This window comes from Grus americana, chromosome 1 (genome assembly GCF_028858705.1).
Source record: "Grus americana isolate bGruAme1 chromosome 1, bGruAme1.mat, whole genome shotgun sequence".
Lineage (NCBI taxonomy): Eukaryota > Metazoa > Chordata > Aves > Gruiformes > Gruidae > Grus > Grus americana.
Genome location: NC_072852.1, coordinates 193573730 through 193586874, shown reverse-complemented (window position 1 = coordinate 193586874; position 13145 = coordinate 193573730). Strand labels below are relative to the sequence as shown.

The following is a 13145-nucleotide window of genomic DNA, read 5'->3' as shown; positions in this document are numbered from 1 at the left end:
ACTTAAAAGAGAGATAAATTGGGCACTAGAAATCCCTCTCTCTTCATTCACTACAGATGTCATTGGAGACCTCTGCCTTGGTCTGGTTAATCCTGGCTCTTTTGACTAGGCTTAACTGAACTCTAGACACAAAACTTGCTTTATGATAAAAGCTGGCATGAAATTCTTTGATCTCAGGCACTTAATCCAGTCTAATGACATTATGTGCCTTAGCAGTATCCCCATCCCATAGATAGCTATAATTTGTTACATACATGTTCAGAGATATATATTCTTCTTTGAGTACTACGTGTACATGGTTTGAAAGTAGGAACTATATATATCCATCTAAACAATTACGTAATATCTTCAACCTAATGATTGGCAGGCATGTTCCCTTTGTACATGGCATCTAATAAATCTGAGCAATGCATATCATTGTCCCTCCAATAGACCCCTATTTCTTCTCTACCTGTCTACGGGTGTGTAATGCAACTAATCTGCACCTTCCTCCATTGTAAGGTATTTTTGAATACTGATTTGTTTTGTTGTATGGTTGGAGGGATTTTCAGTTTTATTCTTTTTTTTTTTTTTTATAAGTATTCTAGTCTCCTTTTTTGCCTACTGAGTACTTCAGATCCTGGAAGGAGACTATTCCTTGCTGTCTGAAATACTAGCAAACTCCTTTATAAAAAATCTCTGCCTTTCATCTTTAGCAACATCTTGCACAAAGATCTTGTGTGAGAAATCCTAGCTGTGCTGTATTTAGTAGAGAGGCAGTGCTAGAGCTTCATCTCTACTTGTGATGATGGGTGATGATTTCAAGTCCTTTGAAAAGCTTTGTTTCAAATTCGGTAAGATGAAAATAGTCCCAGTAAGCAAAGCTACGTCGTGTGGAAGGCAGACAAGCTTCTTCTGTTTTATTTTGCAATCTAATACATTAAATTAATCTTAACATCAGGGCAGGTTCAGACCTTTGTAGGAGGTTTATCAAGACTCTTATGAGGCTTCTGACTAGTGGCACATTCTGAAGGTTCCCACACCTATTTTAAGATAAAATTGTATCAGTCAAGACATCTTTGGTGGTCTTTACCTTTGTCCCTTTGGTCAGCAAGAGCTACTCTTGTGAACTGTTGGAGAGAGTCCAGAGGAAGGCCACGAAGCTGACTGGAGGGCTGGAGCACCTCTCCTATGAGGACAGGCTGAGAGAGTTGGGATTGTTCAGCCTGGAGAAGAGAAGGCTCCAGGGAGATCTAATTGCAGCTTACCAGTACCTGCAGGGGCCTACAGGAAAGATGGTGAGGGACTGTTTATCAGGGAGTGTAGTGACAGGACAAGGGGTAATGGGTTTAAACTAAAAGAGGGTAGATTTAGATTGGATGTTAGAAAGAAATTCTTTACAGTGAGAGTGGTGAGGCACTGGAACAGGTTGCCCAGAGAGGTTGTAGATGCCCCCTCCCTGGCAGTGTTCAAGGCCAGGTTGGATGGGGCTTTGGGCAACCTGGTCTAGTGGAGGGTGTCCCTGCCCCTGGCAGGGGGGTTGGAACTAGATGATCTTTGAGGTCCCTTACAACCCAAACCATTGTATGATTCTATGAACTGAACATAAAATGCTGAAATTTGTATTTCTGGAATGGCAACAATTGAAATAGCTTAGAAAATAATGTTTAGTTCTTGGTTGATATCTCTGGTAAGATAGGGATGTTTTCCCAAAATTGGTGAGAAAAATCTCTCTGTTGTGTCTGGAAAGTGCAGAGATTGATACTGAAAAATCGAGAGTAGCCCTTTCTCTTACCAGAGAGAGGATAATCAGTACATATTTTGAGAGCAGAAATATCTTGCTATTGGAATAAGACATAGGAGAAATAGAGGATCGTAGTGTCTTCTGTTAATAGCCACTAATCAGCCATGTAAAACCAAGTAACCTCTTCAAATTACAGCTACAAAATTAAAGTAGTTCTAGCTATGGTGGTCAGGATCACTTAAGATGTGTTTTCTCAATTCTGGTTGTTATTGAAGCTATCCTTGCTACCTTGAAGGTTTATTGGACTACTGTTTCTTTCAACAGAGCTTCCACATCTCCAGCAGTAGAAAAGTGTAAATAATCTTTTTTTTACACTTCAGCTGGCAGCCTGTTAATTATTGAGAACACAATTAATGCTAACCAAATAATGGAAAGAAATTTTCAGTTTCCACTTAGCATTATTCGGGAGTGTTTCAGAAATGAAAGCATTGCAACAGTGCAATTCACCTTATAACATACTGTGGGAAGAAAATCAGTATATAGCTTATCACAACATTTTATCACAAATGGACTGGCTTTCCAACTCCCTTGATATCACTGTCTGTGTTTTCCCAAAACACTGTAAATGAACAGATTTCTTAAAGGTATGTGCTGTGGATGGACTGGAAGCTATTGATTTTTTTTTTCTTGACAGAACAAACTATATTAAGAAGTTGCAGAAATAGCTTATTCTTTGAAGACAAGCAGAACAAGGGTTTTCTGATCTCATAGGTATACAGTACTCTGGGTATTGTACATTGCTACGCTGTTTGTATTCCTAATGTAGTAGCAAAGAGATTTCCAGCCTATTTTTAAACTAAATATTTTGCATAATGATAGCAGTCTATCTATGCAAAGTGGACTACAGGACTAATTTACACTGCCTGTCAAAATATCATTTGCCTCCACAAAGTCCTGACAAAATTCATGTCTCCATCTTCCTCAAAATCTAGTTGTACACATGTTTTCAAGAAACTGAGGGAAATGTTATATGTGACATGGATGATAATCATGAGAATCATAAAATTCAAATTCTACTGAATTTCTGCCTGCTACTTACAATTATCATACTGCTTTCCTGATGAAATATATGCTGCTTATTCCAACTGCCTCTGAGAGGATATGCATTTGAGGATCATGAGATAGTAATAACTGCATCTGGATCTAATATTTATTGCCCTTCACCAACTACTTAAGGCATCAGAAGAGAGATTTGAACATATATTTCATTATTAATTGATCAGTCATCATGTACGCATGAAGTTATAATATTTTTTTTAAAGTAACATCAATACTTATTTTCATTTGTTTGTACATTACAGATGTTTTAAAAATTTTTGATTTTTCAAAGTAGTGCTTAATAGAAAACATTTTTGTATAAGTTTCATTATATGTATGGAATATACTCTGCTTCACTGTTAACTTTTGTTGCTGGATGCTGTAACCTAGGTGACAGATTTTTTTTAATTTCTTTTGCAAGAAGTGTCTATTCACAAAACCAGCAGCTTTCTCAGCACAGATCAGAAATACAGATATTATCATAGATAACTGTGAAGTAATCTATTTTTTCATTATCTGCTTTTGAGTTTACACAAGACAAAAATAAAAAATAAAAAATAGAAACTGACAAAACCTAGGGAAATTCACCTAGAAAAAATACATTTTACCATATTGTTCCTAATTTATATTTGGGGTTTGTTTCAAATGTGAACAGCTGGGTTCATACTTTAAAGTCAAAATTTCTTTAATACAATTTTTCATTTTCTTAAATTTATTTTACCTGAAGTCTTTTTTAGTTAATGCCTTGGTAATGCATTGTTTTAGGACTGCTGGCATTTGTTTGGCAACCAGGTAATCAATCAGACTGATGTACAGATGTTCTTATCTATCAAGCACTGAGTGAAAAAGGTTTGATTAGTAAGGAAGAATTAAGACACGGATTAAAGACATTGCCTAAACAGATCAAGAGTTATGTCTGTCATAAGTGGCTCTTTTAATACTCTTTCTTTGGTCAAGGTAGAAGGAGCTGCCCTGTGTGCCTGCCTGAGTCCAGGAGTGATTGCGGGGAAAGAAACAAAGGATAAGACTTTTGAGGAATTTGAGCAAATAGAAGTAATTTCCAGAGACCAAAAAGAAAAGACGTGCACTTACAGGTGTCCAGCTGTGAAAAAGGGCTGATGATAACTCTGTCCTCTTCAATACCTTCCCAACCTTGATTTCCCCACCCTAAGTCTCTCCCGCTCCATTTCTCTCCCATTTCAGAGCCTCTGCCTTTTTCCTGCTCCAGAGCTACATCCTTCCTCCTCACAAATCCACTCTGGTTAAAAGGAAATTCCCAACCCTCTGTCTTAAATCTCCTGTCTCAAGATCTGCGCCCTTCCAATTGCCAACCCACCCCAGAGTCTTTCATATCTGACCTTCCCCAGTCCCCCAGATTTCAGCTGTGCTCCTCCTGCCCTCAGCCATTCATGTTGGAGCCCTGGGGTATGTATCCCTGCTTGTGGCTTTCACTCTTCCCAGCCAGATGCTGCTGCGGCGTGCACTCTACTTCCACTTCTTCATGTGCACGATTACCGGTGCTCTGTTAGACAGACGACTGAATCTGTGCTGTTGCAGAAGCAAAGGGCCAGCTTCAGATCTGGCAGGAATTTCAGAAACCTGGATAAATGGTTTGGCTAAATAATAAATGCAGGCTGCATTTATCAAACGTCTTCTAGATGAAAGCCTGATAGTGCAAGAATGACAAATAGTAATCTTCAGTCAGGCTCTTTTTCCTCACTTTTTTTGGTAATTCAGTTAATAAGGAAACTTGTTTTAAAAATATTTGCAACAGTAAATTAATTTTGTAAGAGCAAATTAAATTCTGCAAAATAAAAGTTAGCATTACTCAGATAGCCTTGCCTCAAAAATAACAGACCCCCGTGAACCCCATTAGTGGGGCACGACCTGATTTGCCTATTAATGCATAGTTATTATATGAAGAGTAATACTGGCCAGGCTGCCAAAATGAGTACATGTTATGTGGTTGGGCCATGACCAGCATCACTATACAGGGAATCTTTACTCTGATCTCTTTATAACTTCCACACAGAAATAGAAATGCCAATAGGAGAAAAGACTAGATACCCAAGTATCCTGAGTAGATACAGAGCAGCTTGCCGTCTTAATGTTTCTTTTAGGGTGATTCTTCTCACTGTTGTGCCTCAGCTTCTGAGTGAATTTCCATTGTAACTCCATTTTTGGTTACTCCTTTCAATGTAATATTAAATCAGCCCCTTATTACTCTTTGATTCTGTCCTCATACTTAGGACATTGCAGTTTAATTATGCTGCTTCTCATATATAAGAAAGCTAGTAGATTGAAGTTGCTAGGAAGAATTTTTTTGCTCTCTCTTTATAGCCTGGAGCTTAGGAATTGATTAGTTGACTCTGCCACCTATGGAGGAAGCTGTAATATCCCTGCCTGGCTGGTTTGAAAGCATTTTCAGCCTGTGGTGTACCATCCCTGAAAGTTTGTAGCATACTACAAAGAGGTCTATAAAAGGCAGCTAATTAGGTTATTATCAATGCCTTAAGATAGCTATACAGAAACCGATTCATAAATTTTCCAGTGCGCGTGCAGACTGGAAGGTGGCAGCAATTCCTAGATCAAGATTGCCCCAAACCTGCTGTTACCAAATGTTCCTATGTAGTTTCCAGCAGAAATGCGACAATTAGGACAGTGCAACTTTCAAATTGATTTCTTCATGAGAAGAAAACTCATTTCCATTCCAAAGCCATTTTGTAAGCAGCTAAAAAGAATAATTTTCATACACTTTTACTGTTGAAAATTTTCAGCTGATTTTTATCTAGTAGGGGGTTTAATCAATTGAAAAAGAAAAAAGACCACAGGAATATACACACTATTTTTCCATTTTTTTTTTTTAAAGTAAATAAATATTAAAAACAGAATATTTTGTGTTGACTTTTTTTTTTTAATAAAGGCAAAAATGTATATATTTACCACAGATATAAAATGTCTCATTATTTAGGTAATAAACGTGGAGGGGTTTTGTATTTTTTAGGCATTTGGAAGTAGTGCAAGAACTATTTAGGTAACTCAGTAGGTTAAAACAATTACAATGCACTTCATAAATCACAAGCAAACAAGATATTTTAGGGAAAGAGCGTGACGGATGAGGTCACCAGATATACAATATGTCATTTAGTTAACTTAAGCCCATATTTTTCCCATAATGTAGTAGATGAACTCATTAGTTACAATGAAAAACAGTAAGGAGGAGGCATCTGGCTTCCAACTGCCTGTTTCTGACAGGGTTAAGATCGCTAGATCTAGTAATGTTTCTGCTTTGTCTACTGACATGGCCTTGTGCTGCAGAAAACTGATGAGGTTTGCTGAAAATTTACGGGCTTACTGTCACAGTGTTATAACATAGGCAGATGCAATCAGTTATATTTTTGCTTCTGTTCATGTTTATCATTTTGCTAAGATGCTTTAAGTATTTTGGCTTTTTTTTATAAAAGCATATGCATTACCGGTTTAAGATTTTTAGTAAACAGCATTATGAATCAGTATTCAGTACTGATTCTTTATTCCTGAATTCTGAAAGCTATATGACATCATATAAATAAATGTGGAATAAAACTTGTGGATATGAGGCATTGTAACTAAAGTTGGTTGGATTTTGTGACCCATGCTCAGGAGTTTACAATTTACCTAAAATAGTATTACTAATAATGCTGATCCAGAAGGTCTTATAATACGTCTTGTCAGACATATTTATCTGAATTTCACAAATACTCATTTACTAGTATTGTTATTTGAGAGGTAATTATTGAATGGTTTGATTTACAGAAGTAAATTAGACCTTTTAAACTCTTATTCGTTTAGCTTGCTTGACATTTTAAAAATGAGAGTTAAAGCACTGGATTTAGGTAGTTTTTTGAGATTGTTATTCATGGTGAGAAATCAGACTAAGCTTAATTGACTTAGTGCAGCGTATTCATATAGATACTGGAGACACAACAAGAAAGATACAAGTCTAGTTACTGTGGAAATCAAATATCCATACACTTACCTGTATATAGACTAACTTTGCTTGATATTTTTTCCTAAATCATTTTAATTAGTTATGTATTTTATAATATGTCATATCTAAATTCTATATCCACAAATTTAATTTTCCTTCCATTTTTAACAACTTCAGCTCTTCCTCCTGGCATTTTATTCTCTTTTGGGAACAAACGATTACAAGGCACCTGCTGAGTAATTAAGTACAGTCCTATTTATAGAGTCTTGAAATTAGTTCTGATTTTTAAACTTGCTACTCTAACTAGAAGGCTATTCCAGAACCTTAATTCCATAGTGATGGCTGTCACTTCTCAATCTAAATGTATTCTTGGTGAGTTTGCACTCAATTTTTTTCATGCTAACTCTTCCATTTAGCTTAAATCCCGTTTCTGGAGTTTGTAACCTGAAAATATATGTATAATAGCTGTTGTATACCCTCTCAGTAGTAGTTTGGGCAGACTATATCAGCCAAACTCTTTTTTTTCTGCAACAGTCGATCATTGTGGATCTCTATAGTGGCACTTCCATCTTACTCAAATATAACCACGTACACAGTATTCCATAATGACCCCTACCAAAGCCTTCTCTAATGCTACTAATACTTAGCTGTTGCAGGAGCTATTTCTTCAGAAAAGTTTGGAATCACATTTGCCTTTTCCATGGCAGTAACTGAATAGTTACCCAATGACTGATGTATCCAGGTCCTTCTCTTTAGTCATTTCCAGTTGATGAATTCCAATCATAATGTAAATCTCTGTGTCAGTCACTGGATGCATTGCTTTTCACTATTAACTGTAATTTTGCAGTTCTGTCATAATTTCTTCTTATAATCATCCTTCTCTGCATCAATTGTATCGTGTAGCTTTGTCATCAGCAAATTTCAGTAGATCGTTTTTTACTTTTTCACCTGAAATCTTTATTAAAGTTTTAAATGCGATAACTCCCATGGTAGTTTTCCTTAGTCTGATGTTTTTTTCTTTTGAAACTATTTGATGGCTCCTTCTTAGCCAATTTCTTTTCCCACCTTCTATTAATTTCCAGGTTCTCCTGACTAAATTACTGTCTGTTGTGACAACCCCAGGTTTACTGAATTTTATTACATTGGCCCTTGTTTTCTTTGAGCAATAAATATTTTAAAAGCTCTTTTAGCAAAGCCATTTTGTAGTCTCTCTCGTTCCATTCCATTACTGTTCTTTACTCCACAATAAATCCTGAAATGTTGCTTACTGTTGAAGGCTTGTAGTTTTTCAGATCATTTTTCCCCCTTTCTTAAAAAGAAAAACTATGTGTGGAATTTTCCAGTCATATGTTGCTATCTCCACTTTCCTGTTTGGCAAAAATACTTGTTAGACCAGTAATTTCATAGACTGTTTCTTTCAGAATTGGCTTGGAGTCAGTTCATTCCCATGATTGTAATACATTAAAATCTTTCTTCTGGTTTAGTTAGGGTATTTGAATTTCCACAACAGCATTTCCATTAGCTTTCCTGTCTTTACTTTTGTATTCAGCATTGTTGACCTTAACAAAAATTGAGATTAGGTGTACTCTAACTTCACCATGTAGTGGACTGACTTTTTTAAGTGTCCTCTTTTCATTTACATAATAATGGAACCTTACGCTATTTTGCTTACCATATATTACAAGGGCAACAATCTGCTTGACTGGCAGTCCAGTCCCACTCTTCCCTTCAGTTGAGAAGTGTCATCTTTGTACGGCTGAAGTTTAAAGAGACAAACAAGCAGAAAACTCATTAGGATCATTCTGTGGATCATATGTCCTTCTGTGCCAAATATAGGCAGTACTAAGTAGATATGGATTTTTTTACTTCCTGACCCGGCAGATGCTAAGTGCTTTTTATACAGCTCATAAATCCAGTTTCTACTTCCTTCTTCACAAAGCAGGGCTCATATCTATTTGATAAGATGATGTGTTTAAGGCACTTAGGAGAAAGAGAAGGAGGAAGTGGCTTCAGCGTTTATGGCTGTTAAAAGAAGAAAACAATACTCCTTATAATGGATTATTCTGCTTTGTATTTTTAAAAGCCTTTTCTGTTCTAGCTACATCTGTTCGTTAATACTTGTACACATGAAGAGTTTTACACTGCCATTAGTTCAGACACATAAATCATCTCATATAGAATATTTTCAGGCATGCATATGCCTATGTGGTAAATATGTAGATATTTTACACCTGACTGTGTCAAACAATTGCTAATAAGTTACGTGATTGTTATTAAAGTTATGTTGTTGAAGGACATTTTGTTTGGATTAGTCAGAAGGGTAGAAATTCATCTAAGTATGTTGTAAAGTATTTTTCATAATTTCTAAACTGCCATATCAGAATCATCAAAAAAAAAGAAAAAAGTGTTCCTAATTCATACATAGGCCAGCTAAATTTTAGAATCAAGACAAGTGATTTGATGAAAATAAGGTAGTTTTTGAAAATAAATTTAAAAAAAATCTGTTTGAGTGCAAGCTATTTATCATTAAAAAAAGCCACGGTCTGTTGCTCTAAAAAAATGTAATCAAAAAGATGAATATGGAAGTCATTCCCAACTCTAGCTAACTTTTCACTAAGCATAGCAAATTATTCTTATTTAATGAAGTTGTTGTGTCTCTTTCACTGAAGTAATTAATAGAGGTACACTTTTCTCGGTTACAAGATGTTGTAGAGTCCGTTTCAATCTGGAAATGTTCCAAACTCAACAGATTTCACTTGCCTGTCTCTATAAAGCTGTGTTTATTTTGTTCTTAATATTTGCCAGAAAGAATGACAGAATTTTACCGTTTGTGGGGAAGGGGGAGTTACCTAAAGGATGACCAATAACACTTCTTTTTTCATTCATGTATCAATAAATTTGTAGTCAATGTAATGATATTTGTGTAAAAATGTGTATAATGCACATTTTAAACAAAAGGCCAAGCAAACAAAAGGTCTGGCAGTTTTCTTTTGAATGCAAACTTAGTATTTGCTGACAGCAATAAAATGACTAATATAGTAATCCTAAAGCGTAAGTGATTGCATCTTTCTCTTCCAGTAGTCTCACAGATCATACAGATATGCAGTCGATAGGTTATAATTTTTAATGTTGTTTTTTTCCTGGCAGTATTTTGTTATTTGATTACTGTGTGAGTAGTGGGCTGTAATTTCTAAATGTCACTGAGTTTGAATAATGCAACTTTGAACTCCCTCTTCCAAGCCTTTTTATACACCAAACAGCTGTTGAAAGCAAAATGTTTTGTATGTAGAATGAGTTTTTAAGGTGTAAACTACTAAGATTTGTGGGCTTTCTAACACTTACATATCTGTCTTGTAAAACCTCATGGTCATATTTTTAGGAAGAAAAAAAATCAAACTAAGTTATAAATATTGTTCGTAATCTCTATTTCGCTACAGAGACACCAACTGTATTTCCAGAAAATATCAAAGATAAAGAAACACCGACACCAGTTGAAGATATTCAGCTGGAAGGCTCTATTCCTCACACAGATTCTGGAATTGGAGATGAACAGATGCCCAATATTTTGAATGGGACAGACTTGGAGACCAGCACAGGCCCTGATGCTATGAGCGAGCTATTGTCTACTTTGTCTTCGGAAGTGAAGAAATCTCAGGAGAGCTTAACAGAAAGCCCCAGTGAAATCCTGAAACCTGCATCATCAATATCCAGTATCAGCCAAAGTAAAGGCATTAATGTCAAGGAAATACTGAAAAGTCTTGTGGCAGCCCCCGTTGAAATTGCAGAATGTGGTCCGGATCCGATCCCTTACCCAGATCCTGCACTGAAGAGAGAAGCTCACGCTATTCTTCCCATGCAGTTTCACTCATTTGACAGGTATATGACTGGATTCATTATTTTATATTGATGTAATTCAGGAGTTTGAAGAATTTATTTTTTTTTTAAACATGGTTATTCTTCTATTGGTTTGTATTAGACTATATTAAAAACCAGCTGCATTACTTCTCCTTTTTTGTGTTACCAAACTGGACCGTATAGTATAGGCAAAAGTAATTCACCTTGTTTTTCTCTGTCAGTAGTGAATAAAACTCTGCGAAGCACTTGGAAAGCAAGCTTATTGTAAAGAAATACTTTTGCAATAAAATATTTTTTTCCTTTAAAACAGCATTTTAGTGAGGAGGAGGGGTAATATCTGCTGATATAGAACAGACTGACTGTGCAGAAATTCAGTCAAATATTCTTTCAAAGGCTTAAATCTTAATTGGATCCATCAATGCGGTGTTTTCTGGTACTGAAATGCTTTGACCATGGCAAATTGTTTGCATGGTCATGGTGGAAACCGGTTTCCTTTTAGGTCTTTAAAAAATAAATAAGCTCAAAAGTTGATGTTTAAAAATAAACTGCTGAACATTTCCACAAGGAGACCTTTGTCTCTCTTTTTAGGCTGTAGCTTCCCAACGTCTAATGAATATACTTTTCTTTAAATGTTGAGTCCATCTCAGGTATCTTAAACATAGAAGTTGTGATAAGATATGCCATTGACAACATCTTTCCAGAGGAAGGGTAACCTGTTCCATTGCGGGCTCATTCTTAACCTGCGCAAAGAGCTAACTCTTATGAGTGATTACATTTTTCGGTATGACAAGATCTCTGCAGTTTCTTCATAAAAAATAATTTTAAAAAGTTAAAAATGGAATCAAGACAACTCAAAGATGTGGTAAAACATGTCTCAAAACTTTAAGCAAAGTTGTAGATATACATTAGCTCATCATGCAGGTACAAGAATTAAAATTCTGGAAGAAACAAAAAATAAAACAATAAAATGGCTATATTGTGATTTATGAGAAAAATCCATCTGCATTTACAGAAAACCTGCAAAAATGTTACAAATGTCTTCATTAAAGTCTTAAGAAAAACAATATACAATCAGTGTTTTCAGGGAAATGTGAACAGCAAAGTGCGAGAAGATACATGAGAATTTTACAATAAAAGTGAAGAAGCACTTTTTCATGAGGAATTCCATAGAAAAGCTAGTGCCTTTTTGTCTGTATGTATATTAGTACTGAGGCTGCTTTTCTGAAATAGTTCAATAAATAATCAGATAACGTGTTGTAACAAAGACAACTAGATTGAGATAGGAAAACTGAAATGTGCTTTAGAAGCAATGATTATATCCCTTTCCTATAATATTTTAAGTCTTAAGGCCATTTCATAGAAAAGCTCATTTAGCAACTGTTTCATTAAGAGTATACTTTTTTCTTCATCAGTCTATATATTTTGATTTTAGAATGATTTCAGTGTGAAGTGAAAAATATTTTTCTTTCCTATAAGGTTAGGAATTTTTCCTTAATCCTCTGTGAGGAACCGTCATTTTCCAGAATGTATTCCTATACGTTAAGCAGTAAAACAAATTATGCCATGTGAAGAATTAATAGCACCTAACTGTAACCACTAAAAGGCTGCTTTAGTTGAACCTATTCAGCTGAATTTCTACCTTGGTCAATTAACAAAAATGCTTAATTCAGAGGGTTATTATTGATTCACAAAATGCTAGCCACCTGAATTAAAGTGGAGCATATCACCTCATCAGATGTCTTTGACAACATTAGAGGGAAGTTAACAACAAGATGATTGAAGATATGAGTTTTATTCTGCATTTCTAATTTAGAGCTTTATAAGAAAGCATTAAAAACTCCAAAGGGCTGCAGTAGGTTGGCCATAACCTGTGTTTAGTGTGAGCACCTCCGTTTTAGATTCTGCTTGCAGCAACGTGACTATTTGTACATTTTGAACACCATTAATAGTAGTTGCTAACACAGAATTATGGAATTATTTAAGAGGTGCTTCATGTGTAGAGCTTAGGGATTTTGATAGGCATTTCATACTTAACAAGTTCACTTAGGAGGCTAGAGGGTTTAGTGGTTTGGTTTTTCCCTATCCTCTTACCCCACTGACCAAGTTGTGATTCCATGATTTCCTGTACAAAGTGTACAGCTATGTTTGTAGCTTGGTAGAAAACAGAGTTAAATTCTTATCCCCAACTAAACAGGTGCTTTGAACTGTGGGCATCTCGATAAAAATACTAATGTTCTCAGCCCACAGGACCTCAACTGGCTGGTTGTGCCTCATGGCTGCATGACTGAATGATGACCACTGTTTAGGCAGATACTCCTCTGTGCACTTTGCTTATATTTTCAAAGTACTTACCTGACCACTGTGGCAATCTTTAGAGGCAAGAGATGGGTGGTGTTGTCTCTTCTCCTTTTTGAATTACAAAGGGGGAGCAGATCAAGAGCCTGACCCTATAACTTTTCATGGAGAGTGAAACAAATGTTATGGAGGAAAAACCTTGAA

The 13145-nt window shown here is 35.8% G+C and overlaps 1 protein-coding gene across 7 annotated transcripts in view; it reads left to right on the top strand.

Moving 5' to 3' along the window:
* The window catches only part of NBEA (neurobeachin), a 517855-nt gene that overhangs the window by 199372 nt on the left and 305338 nt on the right, over positions 1 to 13145 (top strand). For all 7 annotated transcript variants that reach the window (XM_054837772.1, XM_054837762.1, XM_054837753.1 and 4 more), the window contains one exon: positions 10229 to 10667. In XM_054837772.1, the coding sequence (XP_054693747.1) occupies positions 10229 to 10667 (439 nt within the window). The remainder of the gene's footprint in view (positions 1 to 10228; positions 10668 to 13145) is intronic.